Raw genomic sequence first — 22,799 nt, 5'->3', positions numbered from 1 at the left:
TGTCAGTTCCCTTAAAAGTCAAGAGAAGTCAAGTCATAGGAAGATGGAGATACAGATGCAGGGAGAGAGTTCCAGGGTTTACCAGAGAAAGGTACTAGTTAACTCTTGCATTAGAGACTTGGACAAAATGAGGATGAGAGAAAGAAAAAAGCCGTGTGCAGTGAGGCCGCAGGAGGAGGGGAGGCATGCAGTTAGCAAGATCAGTAGAGGAGTTAGCATGAAAATCGCAAGAAAAGATAGAAAGAGGTGCAAACTTTCAGCGGTGAGAAAAAGGCTGAAGACAGTCAGTCAGAAAGAGAGGAGTTGATGAGACGAAAAGCTTTTGATTCCATTCTATCAAGCAAAACTGTGTGAGTGGACTTCCTCCCCAAACATGTGAAGAGTACTCCATACAAGGATGGATAAGGCCTTTGTACAGAATTAGCATTTGGAGGGGCGAGAAAACTGGCAGAGATGCTGCAAAATGCATAACTTCATAGAAGCTGTAAGCAAGAGATGAGATGTGAAGTTTCTAGTTTAGATTATGAGTAAAGGACAGAGCAAGGATGTTAAATGTAGATGAGGACGGTTGAGTGTCATTGAAAAAGAGGGGATGGTTGTCTGGAAGGTTGTGTTGAGTTGATAGATGGAGGAATTGAGTTTTTGAGGCATTGAACACTACCATATTTACTCTGCCCCAATCAGAAACCTTAGAAAGATCAGAAGTCAGGCGTTCTGTGGCGTCCCTGTGCCACAGAACGCCTCCCCATCTGTAGTCTCACTACATGACGCTTTCTATTTTCTCTCACACTACAACTAAATCACAAAAGTAATGGAGCCTCATCCGCAGTACCAAAAACATCTTTGAAAGTTTTTGAACACAAATTAAAAAACTCATTATATGAAACAACACAGTTTGAAACAGCAATTCTTATGTAATCAAATATTGCTATGCTAAGCTGCACAAAAATTTCTCCAATAAAATAAGGAATCCCTCCATCATTTAATTGACTAAACTTACCTGACATAGAAAATCAAAGTGAGGAGCTCCCAGGCAAAGTGCACCACTGGCCAACACTTCAAAAAAATACTTCTAAGCTTTGTTCTCCATCCCTGAAAGACAATGAAAAACTACATGAATGGCTGAGAGAGAGAGAGAGAGAGAGAGAGAGAGAGAGAGAGAGAGAGAGAGAGAGAGAGAGAGAGAGAGAACTTCTTTTTCAAATAAGCAGTATCTAGTGCTTAAATGATGCTGAAATATCCCGGCTAAACACAAAATTAATAGACATGAATAGCTGAAATGAATTAACAAGAAGAGTTGAAAAGTTCTTTGTCCATGTTAATTAAGTGAGCCTTTTTTTATTAATATTTTGTTGTCCTTCCCTCTTGCATAAAAAAAAAATAAATAAATAAATAAATAAGGGTAAATTTAGTCTAACACTAGAGATATCAGTACAACAAGGGGCCGTCATGGTACAGTGGAACCATGCATGCTTTGGGGTCCAAGGGGTCTCCAAGCGCACGGGTTCGAATCCTGTCCACGGTCCAAGTGTAGGTTGGGCTTCCTCACTCAGGGCAACGGTTTCCTAGCGGGTGGGCTTTGAGATAGGAGGTACCACAAAAAGTATCCTCTTTAGCCCAGAAATTCCCGTGAAAAGCCCACATGCTATAAATAAAAACAACACGTCAATATATTTTCTGCTGAACAAGTTTGGTACAGGTAACTCGATTTACACAATAGATGCGTTCCAAGAGGCATCGCATATTTCAAAACTGGTGTAAAACAAACATGTAATTCTCATAAGAAACACTAGATAATAGGGGGGATGTGGGATTTGGGCCAAAAAAATTTGTACAAAATACTCTATTTATTTGGGTAAATCAACATGTTTTTATTATTTACCATTCTAAATACTAGAAGTGTATTTAAAGTAAAGGGAAAAGCAAGAAATAATAAGACAAAGCAAAAACTAATAAGAGAAAACAAAAAAACAAAGAATACGTCAACGCAACACTCACTGCATCACTGGCGCTCAGTTTGAAAGTACAGTTTGGCCAAATCGTGTATGAGCAAACCAATCAGGCAAATTTAATTAATTATATTTTTTTTGTCGCGTATTGACAAAAACGCGTAAATTAACCTCTTCAGTACCATGACATGTTTTCATATTCGTTCTGCTTTCCATTTGATGATTTTATACAGCTCCAGAAACTTATGTGAGGATTAAAATAGTGAAGACTGGTCATTAATCTTCTGACCTCCATAGACCCTTCCTAATGCCAACAAAATCACTAAATCATACCTAAAAGTCATGGTTAAAATACGTCTCAGTACTGAAGGGGTTAAACACGCGTAAATCAAGAGTTACCTGCACAACAACCTGTCAATACATTTTTTGCTGAAGAAGTTTGGTGGTTTCAATATAAAGCAATAATATTTAGTTACGGTGGAAGACTATGAGCAGAAGGGGTTAGACTGGGTTCAGAGAATGAGTGGTGGTAGTGATGGCACCAGCCTGGCAGTGAGAGGCTGTGATGTGCACCGCCACTGAGATACCTATTGCCACTGAGGGAGTTAATCTGGTTGCCGTAATAAAATAGCATCTCATCAGCATAAGAAATACATAACTAAAATCACAAGTATGGTTGTAGCATAATAGATATATCTTTTTTTTTTTTTTTTTTTTTATTTATACCATGTGGGCTTTCCACGGGAATTTTTGGGCTAAAGGGGATACTTTTTTGAGACACCTCCTATCTCAAAACCCACCCGCTAGGAAACCATTGCCCCGAGTGAGGAAGCCCAACCTACACTCAGACCGTGGACAGGATTCGAACCCGTGCACTTGAAGACCCCCTCGGACCCCAAAACACTCATGGTTCCACTGCACCACGGCGGCCCCAATGCAATCCCCCAATCTTAATATAATATTCTCATGAGTAAAGCCTCAGAGACGTTTATATTTGACTCTCCATTGTTTCCTCCTCCTTGCTACTCAATTCATGATCAAATAAAGACACTGATAAAGCATAGTTCATATTCAAGTATTTCTGAATGACGCCCAAAATTTGACTGCAAACTAGACTCTACTTATGCAGTTTCATTCAATCAATCACCCACTCAATCAATTAATCCATCTATCTATCTATCTGTCTATCTATCCATCCATCTATCCATCTATCCATCAATCTATCTATCTATTTATCTATCTACCTACACCCATCCTCCTGAGTTTTGAGCTTGTCTGGTTCCTTTTGACTAGCACTAAAATCAAGGATTGCAAAAACTCACAATACTGAAAACACTAAATTAAAATGCTTGTTCATTCTGGCCCTTTAAAAAGCTGACAAAAATTAACGCACTCCTGCAAGTGACTGAGATATTGGTGAGTGAAGGAGGCCTCGGGAACCACATTGGCACGGCACACATCCATCCCAACACACAATGAGAGAGTGTGGACAATGACTTCACTGTTAGCTTGATTCGTGGCATATACTGTCTTGCTCAGATGTACGCTGCTTTGAAGTGACTGTAGACATGTGATGCTAATGTGTTTTGTTTCATGTTGGTGTTTGTTGTGGTGGTGGTGGTGGTGGTGGTGGTGGTGGTGGTGGTGGTGGTGGTGGTGGTGGTGGTGGTGGTGGTGTCTCTCCTTGTTTCTCTTCTTTTTCTTCTTCACCACAGACACGCCATAGTAATTAGAATTTCGGCAATCAACTTTACAGACCTCTACACACCATCTACACAACCCTACTCTCACTCACTCTCACTCTCTCACTCTCCCAGGAAATCTACAAGGACAGGAAGAGTTTGTGGATGACTGAGGAGTGATAAGTGTGATGCCAATATCTTTTATGAAAAATGGCCTGTTTTTCCTGAACTGTCAAAAATAGTCCAGTTGTATCCAATGATGCCGAGGTTTAGCTCTGAGGCAACTGCTAGTGATAAGTCTATGGCAACTGGGGCTCTTAAATCAAAATTCTTTACAACAAAAACAACTTTCCTGCATGTTGAAAATGTGTTAACAGGTTGTACTTATCAGTAATTCACTTAAAATAACACCAGTCATGAAGTGGCGACAGTAAAGTTGCCTATACCAGAACAAGCTTTGTGGTCAGTTACACAACAAACCTGGCACATCTTAACACCTTCAGTACCTGGACGCATTTCCATATTCACTCTGCTTACTATTTGGTGATTTTATGCAGCTTCAGAAACTCATGTGGGGATTAAAATAGTGAAGACTCTGCTCACTAATCTTCTGACCTCCATAGACCCTTCCTAATGTCAATAAAATCATCTAATTATATCCAAAACATATGGTAAAAATGCATCCCAGTACTTAAGGGGTTAAAAGTGAGACATAATTCCTTGTGTAACAGGCATAGGGTGGCAAAGAACAAACATTATAAGAGTGAAATATTGTGTAATAATGAATTGGATAGTACAGAATACCTGTATAATGTTAAACAACCCAGATCAGATACTCTTGTAATGATGAATGTTTATGAGCACGTACTAGAGTATTTATATGATATACATAAACAAACCTGATTTGAAGGCATTTCATCTTGATTTTCTTGATGTTCTTGATAAATCTGATCCAGTTGTGTGTGGATGTAAGGGAAGGCAACAAGGGCAAACTGTGACTTGATGTAAGCTGCTTGTGATAAAGTTAGTGGCTTCTTCTCTGCTTTTGAAGTCAACTCTACTCTTTTCAGGTCGTAAAAGTTTTCCGCGAAGGATGAACCTGCAACACAAAAAACGTCAGAAATAAATAAATGGATAAACAAAGTAAAGAAATAAAAAATGTTGTTATGTTAAGTATAATAAAAACATGAGATATTCAGAGATTTTTTATTTATTTTTTTTTTTTTTTATGTTGTGGCCTATAATGCCTGTATGTAACTTGAAGAGTATTGGAGCTTCCACCCATTAGTGGCACAGGCAATTTTATTCATAGTGGTGGGCACATTAGGCCCATCACCACCCAAGTGCATCTTTGGTGTAACCACTTAGAATCTGGGTATCCTGGTGACATGTAGCTAATTTTAAACCACTCCACAAATGGCAAAGTATCAAGGTGGTACGTGGTGGGATTCAAACCCATGCATAGACGTCTGCCCCATCCCACAACACCACTGCCTCCTATAACATGAACATGATTGAACAATAAAGTCTATTAGCACAAAGACAGAAGAGAAAAAAGAATGTGTCAAAAATGATATGTAAGTTAATAATATTTCAACTACAATCACACAAAAAAGTTGCAATTTATAACTTCTATGATTGAAAATTTGGAACATAACATTACAGTAAGTGCAATTCAAGCTGCATAGAGTCAAGCTTACTACAGTATACCCTCACCCATTCGTGGTTCACTATTCACGGCCCTGCATACTCGCGGATTTTGCTCTCAAAGGTTTTTTTTCATAATTTCAGCAATTTTGTGAATTTCTTAGGCCATTTTTTAGCAGAAAAATGCTCACATTCACCCTGACTGGTAAATCATTCTAAAATAACAATGTCAGTTGATATAAAATAAAAAAATTAGAAAAGAGAGATGATACAGTATAACTGGTAAATAATTTTAAAATAACAATGTCAGTCACGAGCTATTGTTTCTCCTTCCTGCTAATTGCCTGCAGATGACGTGACGTCACAAACATCTTCATGCGCGAGACGCTAAACAGCTCTCTCTCTTTCTCTCTCTCAGATTCACGTGGGTTTTCAAAGTGATAGTTTGAATTCAAGTTTTTGGAGTGTTATATAATTGTTAGTGTACCCCTGTATTATTCACGCCCTATAATGCCAACAAAAATTTTTATCATCATTCATTATTGGTAAGTACAAAAAGATTCAAATGATTTTAATATATCATTACTATGTACATATCATACTACATTATTATTGCTTTTAATTTATCATTACTACACATTACTACATTATTACTGTATTAATGAGTAAGACTGTCTTTAAAATGTGTTTGGGAAGCATATTTTAGCGTATATATCATTATACATACGCATTTTAAAACTACATCAATAATTCGCGGATTTTCAGGATTCGCAGGAAAGAAAGGAATGTAACCTTTGCAAATAGCAGGGGGATACTGTGCTACTCTATATTCCATACTCTGTTTTACTGTCACAGACACAGCCATGCTAATAGACAACTACAACCTGGTTTAACCCTTATGTTCCGGTGATTAAACTATTTTCCAATATCCCAGGATGGCTAAAAATGGTAAACCTAGAAATTGTCAGAAGACTGTTTGAATACTAATAATAATTTTCTCTTTGTTATTCTGAATACAATGATGTACTTTCCAGCTCGATGTGACCTCTCAAAGTTTAGTTATTGCCTTATCAAGGATTCCTCCTCCGCCCGCTGTGTGATCCGGCAAGCAGAAACAGCTCGGTGAGCGATGACACTGCACAAACACACACACCCTCTCCCTCTCTCTCTCATTTTGGAAGAGAAATTGTACACTTCCAATGAGAGAGAGAGAGAGAGAGAGAGAGAGAGAGAGAGAGAGAGAGAGAGAGAGAGAGAGAGAGAGAGAGAGAGAGAGAGAGAGAGAGAGAGAGAGAGAGAGAGAGAGAGAGAGAGAGAGAGAGAGAGAGAGAGAGAGAGAGAGAGAGAGAGTATTCTTTCACCCCTTTTCATATCAAGTTTCAAGCAAATAACATGTAGGTATCATCTCTCTCTCTCTCTCTCTCTCTCTCTCTCTCTCTCTCTCTCTCTCTCTCTCTCACACACACACACACACACACACGCCCCCTTGATCGTCTTCCCAGAACATGAGAGGCACGCCTGCATCTCCGTGAGCCACTCTGGGTTCTCAATACAATGTTTGGAGTGTGTTCTCCATCACCACTATCTCTGTCTTCTCTCTGTTCTGAGAAAAAAGGTGGATCCTCTGAATCATTTTCCGAGTCTTCACTACTGCTGTCTTCCCTTTCTTCAGTTTCTTCCTCATAATCACTGTCACTGTAGTCAGGCTCAGAAGCACTGCTAAATAAAAATTATCTGTCTTGTTCCATAGTGAGTTATGAACTGAGACGTCCCTTCGCTCTTATCAGGGTGCTTTCGACACGGCAGGTCGCTGGGGTTGCCAAGTGTCGCCCTCAGAATGGGAGAATAGCTTCCTTACCTCTATATATACAGAGCTAGTGGCAACACTACGGGTGGAAAAAGAAGCCAGATACTTCCACTTACCATCTGACTCGAGAAACCGCGCGTGGAACTCAAACATGTGGCGCGAAAATTCTTGATCACGGGAACAATTGCCGTCGCTACGGACGCACTGATGCAATCGTTCATATACGATCGCCGGAACATAAGGGTTAATACAATGATTCTCTTCAAAATAGTCAAGTATGTAGTAACAAAATTATGCTCATGCGATTACATGTTAAATTGTATATAAAAATAAACATCTATTATAATAATTAATGTCTAATAGTTCTAACTTAAATTCATTACTTACTTCTCGGTATCTATATTGAAAGTTAATTCCCTACGTAACATGCTGCTGACTCAAGTCTCTTCATAAAGAACTTGAATACAAACTACGAGGTACCAAACAACTACACAGTCAGTCACGAGCAGCTGTCCAGCGTTCACTGACCACCAAGCCAAGGCATAATGTGGGGGGGAGAGAGAGAGAGAGAGAGAGAGAGAGAGAGAGAGAGAGAGAGAGAGAGAGAGAGAGAGAGAGAGAGAGAGAGAGAGAGAGAGAGAGGAGAAAGTGGCAGTGATAGAAGGAAACAAATGCACAGTCTGTCACTGTCACGAGCAGCTGTCCAGCATTCACTGCCCCCGTGAATGACCCCCCAGCCCAGGCATACCAACCAAAACTACTGACCCATACAACCATCACTCTATCACAGTGTTTCCCAACCTTTTTGAAGCGATTACCCAAAAATACAATTTCACAATTATCCATTACCCCAATGAACAAATACTCGTAATATAGGCAAAGAAGTAACTTTATTTAATACTTCAAAAGCAGACAAAATAGAAACTATGCAATACAATAATGCAAATCTTTAATACGAAAAGAAGTAATTTTACTTCATACATAAAAAGCAGACAAAATTAATAGAAACTATGCAATACAATAATGGCGATCTATAATATTCAGAGGTATAGTAGTCTCAACCTAGTTGTGATTCTTAGTGAGAGGGTTGAGCTTGTATTGCCTGTGCCAGTTTATTTATTCTTGGCTTTGTGACTGAAAGGGCTATTCGGGCGTCATGTGCCACGTTGAGTCTGCTACGTTTCTTGGTCTTCATTCCAAGTACAGTAGAGAAAGCTTTTTCACATAGATAAGTGGTTGAAAATCCTATAAGAATGTCTACTGCTCGAGAGGCTAGTGTTGGTATATCCTGCAGATGAGAGATCCAAAAGGTGTCTAGACTAGACTTGGCCTCAAACATAAGCTTCCATGCATTGTTTGCCCTGAGTGTGAGAAATTCTTCTTTTGCTGGATTGAAATTATATGAAAATATAAAATGATTGCCTCATCCCATGCCAAACATCCATTACCCCAACAATATGGGCTCATTACCCAACTGGAGTAATTTACCCCTAGGTTGGGAACCACTGCTCTATCAGATCCAGGAGTCCATTTGGCCTTTAAGGATTACAACAGTTGCATATACCATACATTAGAAATAGACAACAATATTCCCTGACCCTGCAGTGTACCTCATCCTTACTAAACAATGCCCCGCTGTGTATCTTGATCACACAGATGCCTTTCTCTAATACTGTCTGTGTTGGTGTGATGCTTTACACTTGCTGTTATGACCACTGCCAGCTGGAAAGACTCCATGCTACCATCTCAGCTCCTTTCACTCCTTCACACTGTTCATGAAGCCTTGTTTGAGTGTTTGTGCTTCATCTATCCTTACTGACTGCACTAGGTCTTCTCTTCATCTGCAGCTGTGTCTGTTGACCACTTCAGTACTGGGATGTATTTCTTACCATAGATTTGGGTATGATTGGAAGATTTTAATAACATTAGGAAGGGTCTATGAAGGTGGAAAGGTACCTGGCCAGAGCCTTTACTATTTTAATCCCCTACACATGTTTCTGAAGCTGTATTAAAACACCAAATAGTAAACAAAATAAATATGAAAACACGTCATGGTAATGAAGGGGGTTAGACCATCTGCATTACATTGTGTCAGTGAAAATGCCCTACAAAAGAATTGTTTCACTATCAACACATTAAAACTGGGCACTGAGCTAAGGACGACCAACACTGATGAAGATGCACACTCCATTGTCCAGCTGACCCTTTCTCTGGCCTAATTTGTAATGCTTTTGTATCTGTTATTGCTTCATCTAATTCCATAGTAGTTATGTGGCTCACTTCAATATAGATGTGTGTATATATATTATTTATACCATGTGGGCTTTTCACGGGAATTTCTGGGATAAAGGGGATACTTTTTGTGGTACCTCCTATCTCAAAGCCCACCCGCTAGGAAACCGTTGCCCCAAGTGAGGAAGCCCAACCTACACTCAGACCGTGGACAGGATTTGAACCCGTGCGCTTGGAGACCCCTCGGACCCCAAAGCACGCATGGTTCCCTGCATCACACCAGCCCCATATACAGTGATATCTTGAGATACAAGTTTAATTGGTTCAATTTACTCATAACTAAAACATATTTTCCCCTTGAAATGAAATAGAATGCTGTTAATCCATTCTAACCTTGAAAAAAAAAATAATAAAAAAAAAATAATAATAATAATAATAAATAAACAAGAAGAGTAATTCAGTTAAGAAAAAAGGTATTTACACAAATGGTATAAGACAAAAATGGCTACTCAGTTAATGACGGCAGGGGGTCGCTGACAGGCCTGTTCTAGACGCTGCAGACATTATTCACAGGGAAAATGACGTTTGAAGTAGAGAAGAACAATTACCGTAATTTGAGAGGTAGTGGTGTTGTATGAAAAGGTTGAAGATCATGAACACTTCACTGCTGTACTGAAGACACCAGCCAAACCTTTCTGGATTACTCTCTGCAACAACCTGGAATGAAAACAACATACAATTGAAATACAGATAAGGGACTCATCCAGGTTTCATTAGGTTAGGTGAGGTTAGTTAGTCATCCAAACCTTTCTGGATCACTCTCTGCAACAACCCGAAATGAAAACATCCAATTGAAATACAGATAAGAGACTCATCCGAGTTTCATTGGGTGAGGTTAGTTAGTCCATTTCAATGACCTCACTTCTCAACTTGGTGTTTATTAAATGATACATGGATTTCTTAACTGGTGGAAGAGAGATTGGCAATTTCAGTATCAAAATTAATGAGTTCTATTTTGAATGTGACTTCAACTCATGTTAGCAAAATTTGAAGCATAAGTTTCTGAAGCTGTATAAAAGCACCAAATAGTAAGCAGAATGAATATGGAAATGCATCATAGTACTGAAGGGGTTAACATCATGTCCTAATTGGTACATGATCTTAACTCCTTCAGTACCATGAGGTGTTTCCATGTTTATTCTGCTTACTATTTGGTGATTTTGTACTGCTTTAAAACTTATGTTGGGATTGAAATGGTGAAGATTGAGGCCATTAATCTTCTGGCCTTCACAGACCCTTCCTAATATCAATAAAATGGTCTAATTGCACACAAATCCGAAGGTAAAAATGTATCCCAGTACTGAAGGGGTTAAAGCTTACATGAAGGTCAGTTGTTGGGCTTGCAGCAATCAGGTGTTCATGTGTCTCACAATTGTGCTGGAGGTTCTGGATTTGAGTTTTGGCTTATAGTGAAGACTTTCCATTGGTGAGCATCTACTCTTGGGTTTGCCCAATCAACAATGATTGGCAAAGTTCAAGGTAACAAACAAATTAAATACACATAGTTGCCTTACCATAAAAAGGCTTGGGATTGGATGATGCTGTCATAATTTCATCTTAAAATGAGCATGTCTGAGTGAGTGGAGGACTAGTCACTAGTATCTGTGGCCGCATCCTGTGTCATAACTTACTACTTTGTAATTTTGTTATTTATCATGTACTGTGTAGGTACAAATATCAACTTTTGTATTTAAACATAGTGCATTACAGTTTTTACCTTGGTCAGTATCCTTTAGATATGGTTATTTAAACATGCTATATAATATGTGGAAGAAAATCTGTGGAGAGAGGGAATAATAACAACAAAGCTGATTCACAAAATGTGTGTGTTATAAATCTGTGTTTAGGAAAGGAATGGAGAGGACAAAGCTGGCTGTGTAACATGTCCCATCCTCAAGAGAAACTCACAAGAATTACCTATGTAAAAGAACATACAATACTGTGCTTACTATTGACACTTCTTACAAAAGTGAGCCTTATTATCTACTTTACTTTTTCAAGTTCTTTCTTTCTTGTCAAGTTCTAAGAACTTTGAGTGTTGTCGTTATAATAATTGCTAAATAAATCAATGTAATTCTTAAAATGATTTTTATGACATGGCCAGGATCACAAAATGAAATTGTCATTTTCCTCTTCTCAACACTGAAAGTCTTTTTTTCTTTGTGAGTGTTAATACATCTTATTCTATAATAAAATGATAATTTTCCAGAGTCTTTTCCCAGCATTATTACTATTCTACTCACTTCCATTCTTTGGCATATACTTTTCAATACCGTACACCTAAAACGCAGAGCTGGGCAACACAGCACCAAGTTGCAACTGTGCCACTTTGCCGCACCATGAATTATGAGGTCACAAAATTGAAAGTTGTAAACGTTTTGAAAAGTCAGACTGAGCAAAGTCACACTGCCAATTTTCCATGACTTTCAACAGAAACAAAGGCAAACTGTTTTTTTTTTTTTTTAAGAAATTGTAGTGACTGGAAGAGAAGACGGGCCAAGCCAGACATGAAGGAGGAGGGTGACCTCTACATATTAGTTGAGGCTGTCATAAAAAAACAAATAAATAAATTAAATAAAATATATAAATAAATAAATAATAATAATAAATAAATAAATAATAATAACAATAATGCTAATAATACGTACAGGCAATCCCCGCTTAACGAAGGTTCACACAACAAAATTTCGCTACAACAAAGGTTTCATTTTACTACCACCTGCTCGTTCAATGAACACCAAACTCGCTTTAACAAAATTTTATCCAGGTAATTTTTTCCATGTTTGAAAGCCCCGCCGTATCACATAAGCCAACAGGCTTTTGAATACACCAGCGCCTCTCATGGACAACACGCGCACCACTCACTCCCCTACCCTTTCCTGCTCTCAGCTCAAAACAATAACAGTGTCCAGCACCAGGGTATCTTCCCTCACTCAACAAGCCACCAAAGCACCCTGCAACCAGCCCTACAATTTTACCTAGCCCTACAATGTTACCTAGCGGTGCTAAGAAGACCAGGAAGTCTCTTACTCTGGAAGTGAAGCTGGATATTATTCACAGACACGAGAGGCCAGAAAACTAATGGCACTGCTCGCCACCATCTTGACTCCATCTACTGTCTCTACTATTTTCAAGTCAGCAGACTCTATTAAGAAGGCTGGTGAGACTATCTTCCTTGCAAGCTAAAAGAACCACCTCAACTCGTGACTCTGCAATGGATAAAATGGAAAGCCTTGTGGAAATGTGGTACATAAGTTTTGTATGCAGTACAATGATGTGCCCTTTGTTTACATTCCACAGGTTGCCAGCTAGAATATTTCCCGCTCCACTCTCCTTCCCTTCATAAATTTAAGATCATCAGCATTATAAATTTAGGTACATACATACATTAGTGTACATTATAATGACTTAGTCTTAAATTAAACTGCTTAAATGTTTAACTTCATAATTTTTACTTTCATTAAACCTTTCACTGTACTATGATGCACTCTCACTTTGTTTACTCAATGGAAGCTCATGTCAGGGGTCAAACTTGTTAAAATTGGTTCGCTTAACGAAAATTCGCTTAACGAATGTTTTTTTAGGAACCTAACCCATTCATTAAGCGGGGGCTGCTTGTATGTTTCTCTGCCTTATAAAAGCATGTTTTTGTGATCACGCTACAGTCTACTTTGTAATTTAAAAGAATCACACCAGGAAAAAATGTCACAGTCACAAAGTCACACTTGGAGAACCAAAAATAAAATCACACAGACACAGCGGCAGCAAAGCAGCAAAGTCAAAGATGCACCTCTGAAAATTAAAGTTATACCCAGCTCTGCTACAACCACTGTGATGCAGAAGTGCCCTTGTAAGGAGAATCTCGGATGGCAAAGCCTCTCTGGTCAGATTAGGTTAGTTTTGGTAATGCTAGGTTAGCTTAGGGGTTTCCAGGGAGGATGATGCCTCATTCCCTAAGGTTAGCCAATATTACATATAAAGGTACAAACTTACAAGACCTTCCTTTGCAAAATATGACAGCTTGTCTCCTTAGACTTTCTTCAAAAATCCAAGTTTTATTCTGGATCAGTTTTTGCCATCAAGTGACCAAAACAAACAATCTAATCTAACATGTTTCCAGTGAGATGTCTTCATGTTCAAAAGCATCAATACCACCCAATAACCACCTGCACAAAAAACAAACCTTCACAAATGTAAAGTGCAGTGAATATACCACCACAACATGTAGTCGTGTCATCAGCTACTCACAAGTACTCATACTAAACATTAAATCTTGAGCAACCAACCTAACCTAACATTATCTGACCTAACCAGGACACTTTGCCATCTGCTTACTGGACACACAGAACCTAATATTAACAAACCAGGACACCCGCCCACCCAGCCCACCCGCTAGGAAACCGTTGCCCCGAGTGAGGAAGCCCAACCTACACTCAGACCGTGGACAGGATTCCAACCCGTGCGCTTGGAGAGCCCTCGGACCCCAAAGCACGCATGGTTCCACTGCACCACGGCGGCCCCATTTGTGACAAGGTGAAGGTAAATTGTATGGTGTACAGTCAAAGTGCTCTGTTGCCTCCACTCATCACAAGTAGAAGTGCATAAAATATTGGGACACTTTGACTTCCTACACATTCTATAAAATTACAAAAAGTTATCAGAAAAAAATAGTTTTGTCCGCAGAATATTCAGTAGCTATTCATTGTGAACATCTACCAATATTTCAAGGATTCTGATGAAGGACAGGCTGGGGAAATGTGAAGAAAGGCATCAATCCCACACTAAGTAATATGAAATGCATCAAAGCTTGTATTTTGACACACAGAACACGACATGAGCACTCCTCGGCACAGTCCCAGAGAAGCCATCCCGCGTGCTCGCCTCAATTCCCGGCTCCCACTTCGCAGCTCCTCCACCCAGCGGATTTGACGTCACATATATGAAGCCACACTATTGGTCAGAGAGAGAGAGAGAGAGAGAGAGAGAGAGAGAGAGAGAGAGAGAGAGAGAGAGAGAGAGAGAGAGAGAGAGAGAGAGAGAGAGAGAGAGAGAGAGAGAGAGAGAGAGAGAGAATGATAACGAATAAGGAGAAAATATGAAAACCAATAAGAGAGAGAGAGAGAGAGAGAGAGAGAGAGAGAGAGAGAGAGAGAGAGAGAGAGAGAGAGAGAGAGAGAATATGGCAATGAATATGGCAGCGTTTCTCAACCTTTTTACCCCTGCGTAACCCTTCAAATACATCACCTGTCTCAAGGAACCCCTGCGCAGAAACAAATTTATATACCATATATTTCTCATTTAATGTGACGTCAAATCTGCTGGGTGGAAGAGCTGCGAACGGGGAGCTGGGAATCGAGGCAATCGTGCGGGACGGTTTCTCTGGGACAGTGCACACTCCTCACTATCAGAAAAAAATCCCTACCATAGATCTAAAATATAACCAATATTATGAGGATTCTGATGAAGGACAGGCTGGGGAAAGACATCAGTTTGGCATTAAGTAATATGAAATGCATCAAAGGTTGTATTTTGATGCACAGAACATGAGATGAACACTCCTAATGTCAGAAAAAAATCCCTACCATAGATTTAAAATATACACATACATAGATTTCGAGATTTTTTTATTTAATAGAAAGATTTTTGTGTTCTGCGCACATAAAACCATTGATGCATTGTAATGAAACACGTCTGAAGTGAACTACTTTCCTCTGTGGATGTTAGTTTTCTTCCTGGATTTCATTTTTAGCTTTTTTTCTTTTTATAACAAGACTGAAGAAAAGTATTGCTCGTGTGGGTTCAGTCTGGTAACGTTAGGCGGTGTTAGCTTGGGTCACCTGCTCATATAAAACCATTGATGCATTCTAACTAAACAAGTCTAAAGTGAACCTAACCTAACTTAACGCAGGTTGTTTTAGTGTTCTTCGCAAAGCTAACTTCTTGCCATTAACACTACATGAGTAACTTGCAACAGACAGTGTATAAAAGAAAAGTGTCTTACAAAAATGCCCACTTTCCAGCGGTACACTTGATTCTTTGTGTCAGAGGGACTGCCGGGCGACGGATTATTGCAGTACTAGTCACAGCTGTCCACTACACCCACACTGTACTCCTGATGCAGCTGAGAGTTGACCTTCTCACCTTCAGGACGTGTTTAACAGCTGGATTCAGTGTGGACATCAAGCTGTCTTGTGCCACTACGTCAAAAATTGATGGACGATTTCTCGCAGTAATTGTGATGTGAGCTCCGAACTCTGCCATAGTGTGACGCTGGTGTGGTTGTTCCCCGCCTTACTCCCTGCTCTGTGTCCTCCTCTGCCTTCTGCCCCTTCAGAGTGTCACCCCCTCCTGGTTCCGGTGATCAGAGGGAAAAATAATTGGCAGAGGCAGAGCAGGTGTAGATACTAGTTGATAATTGCCTTTTCAACGGCCCTCCTTCAACTTGATCCTGATCCTATAGGTGGCTCGAGATCGCTCCGGCAGGCCTTTGGATTGGCAGAAAAAAAAATATATATATATATATAGCAGTATTCTATTCAGTAAACACCCCTACATTCCTTTCACTCGTCCCTTTACACAGTCCCAGCAGCAACACCATCCATTTTCTTCTTGTTTTCTCCACTTTTTCATCCATGTTATCACTTGCATCGTCTCATGTCTGTCTCTCTCAGCGTGACATGCTCCACCGTCTCGTCCTCCCCCATGTCACACATCTGGCACACTTTGCTGCGGAAGGAAAAGACGTTGTGAGGATAATAAAGTGTGGGAAAAGGAAAAGTGTTAGAGAGTTTGTAGAATAAGGGAGAAGGAAAAAAGAAAGTGGCTGGGTTTTTTTTTTTTTTTCAGTGTAGAGAGACAGAGAGGAAGAGAAGGAATTTAAGTAGGGAGGAAAGTGAGGTTAGAATGAAAAATTTTAAAAAGTTTGAGATTTTGTAAAATAAGAGAGAAAGAAAAAAAGTGGCTGTTGTTTTCAGTGGAGAGAGAGAGAGAGAGAGAGAGAGAGAGAGAGAGAGAGAGAGAGAGAGAGTACGTGGGTATAATGAAAAATGTTAAAAGTTTGAGATTTTATAAAATAAGAGAGAAAAAAAAGAAAGTGGCTTTTTTCCAGTGTAGAGAGAGAAAGAATACTGCCCTGACAGACCACCTGTACTTTATTGCATTCACATCTATACACTGTGCACTCGCTCGGAGTCGGAAGAGATCACCACCACCCATGCTGCCATCATACCACCTCTCATACATCGGGGCTTCCTTTTTCTTGTACCATTCCAGAGTACTGTTTCGTTTCATCTCATTCTTCCATATATTCAGTCCCACTCACTTCACCTCTCTCTCTCTCTATCTCACTCTTCCATTTTCTCGCATCCCATTCGGTTCCTACCCTGCCTCCTCTTGTCACGATCCATTCACGCTCATTTTGATTTCTCCCAGCCATTCTCATCCCCCATACCACTTGTAAACCACTCCTCTCTGTCATTCTCATGCACCTCTTCCTCCATTGACTCCCACTTTCATTCCACAGACACCTTTCTCACTATTCTTTCATCATCCATTCTTTCCAACTAAACCTTGAAAGTGTGGCTTTTACTAGTCTTTCCCTAAAAGTGCTCCATCCCATATCACCTCTCAGAGCTGCTACTGCTGTGTACCTTGGAGCATTCAGTGCCATTCTACCTATTCTATTCTGTCCCACTTCTAGCTTGTCAATTTAACTTTCATTCCATGCAATCACATCCATACCATACATTATAGGTACTAGGGACTGCCACACTCTTCCACACATCTCTCAGCACATCATATTTGCTTGCTCTCATTCTTGCTGCACTCCCCAATCGTCCTACCCACTGGTTCACTAAGCCTAACTTTTTATTCTTTGTCTTATCACACCCAATTGGACTCACCCACATCCACAAGTACTTATATTCTCGTGCCTGATTCATCTCTCTCCAATTCTCCATACTGCATTGCTTTCATTCTCCGACCTATTCACTATCATTACCTTACTTCATTACTAAACCTAACTCCAAAGTCTCTCCCATATCCATCCACAACATCCAACAAACTCTGCAACTCATCTGTTGATTCACTCATGGCCACCACATCATCTGCATAAAGAAGCACACTTATCTTCTCATTCCCCACTCTTACTCCTGCATTCATTCTTCTCAGTCTGGTTGCCAACTCCTCTATATACAAGCTGAAAATAGTTGGTTAAGATGAAATTAGTGAGTTCAAGAGATATTACTTAACTCTTTGGCCACACCAACTCACAAGACGCGATTTATTAGTGGAAGCTCCTGGAACACAAGGAGCACAGGAACAAAATGACCATCCTGGTGTACCTTGGGAATTATCTGTTTATTTGGTTTACTTGTTATTGTTGTTTTGTTATTGTTTTCTTGTTTGTGTCTTTCTTTGCTTGTTGTATTATTGCTGTTGTTGTTTTCTTTCATTTTTGAAGGTGAGGTAGTGTCAGGAACACAACAATAGCACTGCGCAATGTTCCAGCATCAAGTTGCTACTGGAACATGGGGAAACAATGCTCATGTGAACTGCACTGAAGTATTGGCAACTCATTACCTCCTGTTACACAATACCTGTTACATCTAAATAGATAATTCTACTACATTACAGACTCTCCTTGTCTTTTTTTTTTTTTTTATTTATAGCATGTGGGCTTTTCACAAGAATTTCTGGGCTAAAGGGGATTTTTTTTGTGGTACCTCCTATCTCAAAGCCCACCCGCTAGGAAACTGTTGCCCTAAGTGAGGAAGCCCAACCTACACTCGGACCGTGGACAGGATTCAAACCTGTGCGCTTGGAGACCCCTCGGACCCCAAAGCACACATGGTTCCACTGCACTATTTCACAATATCATTCAGTATTTGGGAACTGTTACCCCTAGTGGATGCCCTTCCTAACCTCAGACTGTCGCCAGGATTTGAACCTGTGCGCTTGAGAACTCTGGAGCTCACAAAGCGCGTGCAGTCCCACAACACAAAGATAATGTTAGCCAAGACTCCATCCAGCAGCAAAACATTCTGAGATATTCTAGCACAACACTGGTGATCAGGTAGAAGACTGTGAAGTGATAGAGGGTTAAAAATTTTCCAGTTGAGGTGCAGGGTGGTATTCTCAAACACTTCTCTGCTTCACCTCCACTGTTCCAAAAGGCTTTATTTAAATTGACATGAGTCTTTCAAGGTGTTTTTACAGTTCTAGAGGCAGAGTGACAAGATTTCTGCATTATTAACCGGACACTCTCGAAAGCCTCACTTATCATCTCTGTGGCCTTGGAAAATTGTCGTGGTGAGAGAGTGAAGTGTTTCTGAATACAGGCCCAGGTGCCTAAACAAATGAAAAAGAAAGGGGACTCCTTCTCTAATATAAGAGTTATCATTTTTTTTTCCAATTCTAAATTTTGAGTGAAGAATTTATGTGTAGCTAAGTGCATGTAGTTTTGTGTGAAGGAAGTGTGGCAGTAATCAAAGCAGTCCTCAGTTTCCCACTTTATTATAACAGGGAGTAGGTGGGGGAACACAGGACCCAGGCTTGGAGTAATAGTGACGGCAGCAGGATCAGCGACATGACAAGGCAGGCAGTTGGTGGTGTGGGACGGTCAGAGCTGCAGCCGAGGTAGTGGTTCTTCTCGCTCTGCTGCCTCCCAACCTCCGCTTTCATTCCTCACCTCCGCTCAAGCTCATACGAAACACTAGTGCTTCACTCGTACACTCTCCCCCAAATACCAATACAACGATTTAAAAATATGGCTCAACATACACATGCATCCTAATGAATGAATACAGACACTGGGAGTTATATTTAGAGGGCAGGCAGTCAAAGGGAAATGTTGAGTGAGGTCACAGCTAGCTTTAATAAGTTTACAACACCCCCTGAACCAGTGATATTAGATTCCACTGGGAGTAATTTTCATTCCGGCAGGTGTCTACTCCTCCTCCTTGTACATGGAAAACATCACTGCAAAGGGTTTTAACAGGTAGCATGAAGTAGTGAGAGAGGACAGGAGAGGGAGGAACAAGCCTTGAATCATCCAATATTGAGTCTTTAAAGTCTACCTCCCTATTCCACATGCACCTGCTCTCCACTCACCTCTAACACACCTGTCACTTCTACCTGCCCCTCCCCTGCTACACACACACACACACACACACACACACACACACACACACACACACACGCACTGAGGAAGGGAAGATGTCTGAGAGATGTTAAAAAGTATAGTTTCCCACAAAGATGTGTTGAGACTTGGAACAGTTTGAGTGAGGAAGTGGTGTCAGCAACAAGTGTGCATAGCTTTAAAGAGAAATTGGATAAGTGTAGATATGGAGACGGGGCCACACCAGCGTAAAGCCCAGGCCCTGGAAAACTACAACTAGGTAAACACACACACACACACACACACACACACACACACACACACACACACACTTGTTTTCATTTACTCATACAAATAAGGTAAATAAAAAAACAGGATTATACACTTTTTATTACGAATTACAAGGAGATAAAGGGAGTCAGGGTGGGGACAGGGCAAAGAAAAGTAAGAAATAATGAAATAAAGGAAGAGGGAGGGGAGGGAGGAAGGCATAATAATATAGTGAATTCATAATATCATGCCTCACTTTAACACCATAGAATGTACGACAGTTTGGGTCACAGGGACTGAAAGGCGTGTTATCTAGTAGTAGTAGTAGTAGTAGAGTAGAAGAAGAAGAAGAAGAAGAAGAAGAAGAAGAAGAAGAAGAAGAAGATGAAGAAGAAGAAGAAGAAGAAGAGTAGTAGTAGTAGTAATAGTAGTAGTAGTAGTAGTAGTAGTAGTAGTAGTAGTAGTAGTAGTAGTAGTAGTAGTAGTAGTAGTAGTAGTAGTATACTATTACTACTACTACTACCACATCACCTGCATTCTACTAATGGTGTGTTGGTGGGAAGGCTGCTTGAATACGACAATGCACCTTTCAGTCTCTGTGACACCTAATTTTTTTTTTTTTTTTAAAGTTTAGTAGTTATAATATATACCTTGTTCTTTTTACATCATAATTACATAGTTGGTAATTATAAATACATTATAATATATGACTTGAGGTGATGGTACGTACGCACATTTCAAGCCTAGAGAGGACACACGCTGGGTCTGCTGTGAGTGTGGACGCCTCTGTTCTTGTGATGGCCAAGACAGACACTCCTTACACTGACAATAATAATAATAATAATAATAATAATAAAAAAAAGACACTTGTTTATCGTTTTCTTTTGACATATAAGATTAAAACAAAACAAATGATTGAAGTAAAATAAATAATCAAATAATGAAGTTGTTTTTTTAATTCCTGTAAAGAAATGAATATTGAATGAACAGAAAGAAAATCAACGGACAATGCTTTTTAACATTTTTTCTTTATATAAGTGAAATAAAAAGTAGGAATGAATAAAATACACACACAATTTATGCATGGCCAACATTTATCCAAACAAATAAGCAAAAATAAAAGAAACAACAACAAATAAAGGAAATAAACCGAATAAAAAAAATAAAAAAAAAAAAAAATAATAATAATTACATCGTACACAAGTCCACATTAACTGCACAGCATTAAAATTCTTGGCTCATATTCGCAAAGTTTCATCACAACTGCTTTCCAAACCCCAAAAAGACAACAAGCTGCCTTTCCAAGTGTGTCTCTCCTAGTAGTAATGCAAAATCTTGTTCACCTGTCACCAGAACCAAGAAAACACCCTTCAAAACCTGTGTCACTTCAACTACATTCTTCCCAAACAGCTTTTTCCTGTTGATATATTAGAAATCTTGTATAATCTGCCACTATAACCATAAAAACACCATTAGAAACCTGTGTCACTTCAGCCAGAGCAGAAAGTAGCAGAGGTGAGGCTAAAAGTGTTGCAAAATAAGGCTCAATACCCAGCCAAGCCTCGGGACGTCCTGCAGTGTCAGTGTCAGTCCTTCTATACAACATTGGTCACTCCAGGCAAAGAGAGCCGTCACATCCAAATGGTTTATTATATTACTAACTCTGATAAATTATACAGGCTTAAATAGCATTATATATATACATCTTGGTTTTTTATATATAGTTCTAGTCTCTCTCTCTCTCTCTCTCTCTCTCTCTCTCTCTCTCTCTCTCTCTCTCAAATATAGTGTCATCAGGAAACTAAAAAAGAAAAGTGAAAAAACAAAAAGAAAGATAATAATAATGATAATAATAGTAACAATAGTAAATAATAATAATAATAAATAAAAGGCATGAACTGCCACATTACCTGAACACATTATATATTTCTTAACTTATTCCCCTATCAATCTATTGCAATCCATGTATGCCATCAAGGAAAATCCAATTTAATATTACATAATTTTCAAGACTTTTTCATAATGTTTCTAAAATCACAACAATGCTTACCATGTCAACATTATTTTTTCTTATTAAAATGTGATGGTTACTTTTCTATCTATTAATTCATTATTTCTTTATTCATACCGGGAATTTCTGGGCTAAAGGGGATACTTTTTGTGGTACCTCCTATCTCAAAGCCCACCCGCTAGGAAACTGTTGCCCAAGTGAGGAAGCCCAACCTACACTCGGACCGCGGACAGGATTCGAACCCATGCGCTTGCAGACCCCTCTGACCCCAAAGCACGCATGGTTCCACTGTACCACGGCAGCATGTCGATGTTCACGAATGATGTGTAAACTAAGGCGTTGTGATGGCGGGTGTGCTATTCTCGGGTTAGTTGCTGATTGCTGGGACGTCTTGCAAAGTAAAGTTCCTATATTTCTTTTTCCTTACATGAAAATCTAATACAGGTGACTCGATTTACATGATAGATGCGTTCCAAGAGGCATCACTTATTTCAAAATTCACGTCAAACGAACTTGTAATTCTCATAAGAAACGATAGATAATAGGGAGACGTGGAAAGTGGTCCAAATCGTGTATAAGCAAACTGATCGTGCAAATTTCATTAATAATAATCTTTTTTTGGTGCAAAAACGCATAAATCAAAGTTACCTGTATTGCCGGAACCTAACTGTTTTGTCTTGGCATGTGAGGGCAAACACTGGCTGGATATACATTTCTTTTATGTAAGAGGAGATATTTGGCCAAGGGCAAAAAAAAACTGACTGAAGAAAGAGGCCCACTTAGATGACAATTTTGTTCTACCTACAGCCAGAATTTTGTAAAACTTTGCAGAAACATAAGAAAAAAAAAAAAAAATAAATAAATAAGAAATAAAATAAAAATAAATGAATAAAAAATAAGAAAACAGTATGTAACCAAACCAACCATACAAAAAGACTTACATGACCTTTGACCTTTGGCGCATTGATCAACTTACATGACCTTTGACCTTTGCATTGATCAAGCATCACAATTCAAACATTAC

At 39.4% G+C, this 22,799-nt stretch overlaps 1 protein-coding gene across 3 annotated transcripts in view; it reads right to left on the bottom strand.

Annotated features, from left to right (window-relative positions):
* The window catches only part of LOC123500348 (peroxisome assembly protein 12-like), a 41,156-nt gene extending 25,147 nt beyond the window's left edge, over nt 1–16,009 (bottom strand). The window contains exons 1-4 of one of the 3 annotated variants that reach the window (XM_045249053.1): nt 15,519–16,009; nt 9,926–10,034; nt 4,531–4,730; nt 1,001–1,092 (exon numbers count right to left, since the gene is read on the bottom strand). In XM_045249053.1, coding sequence (XP_045104988.1) covers nt 1,001–1,092; nt 4,531–4,730; nt 9,926–10,034; nt 15,519–15,638 — 521 coding nt within the window. In that variant the 5' untranslated portion in view covers nt 15,639–16,009. Of the gene's footprint in view, nt 1–1,000; nt 1,093–4,530; nt 4,731–9,925; nt 10,035–10,697; nt 10,807–15,518 lie in introns of those variants that run through there. The other 2 variants (XM_045249052.1, XM_045249054.1) reach the window with 2 other exon arrangements.
* Between the last annotated feature and the right edge of the window lie 6,790 nt (nt 16,010–22,799).

This window comes from Portunus trituberculatus, unplaced genomic scaffold (assembly GCF_017591435.1).
Source record: "Portunus trituberculatus isolate SZX2019 unplaced genomic scaffold, ASM1759143v1 PGA_scaffold_205__4_contigs__length_1045770, whole genome shotgun sequence".
In the NCBI taxonomy this organism is placed as follows: domain Eukaryota; kingdom Metazoa; phylum Arthropoda; class Malacostraca; order Decapoda; family Portunidae; genus Portunus; species Portunus trituberculatus.
This window is presented reverse-complemented; position numbering and strand designations above follow the sequence as displayed.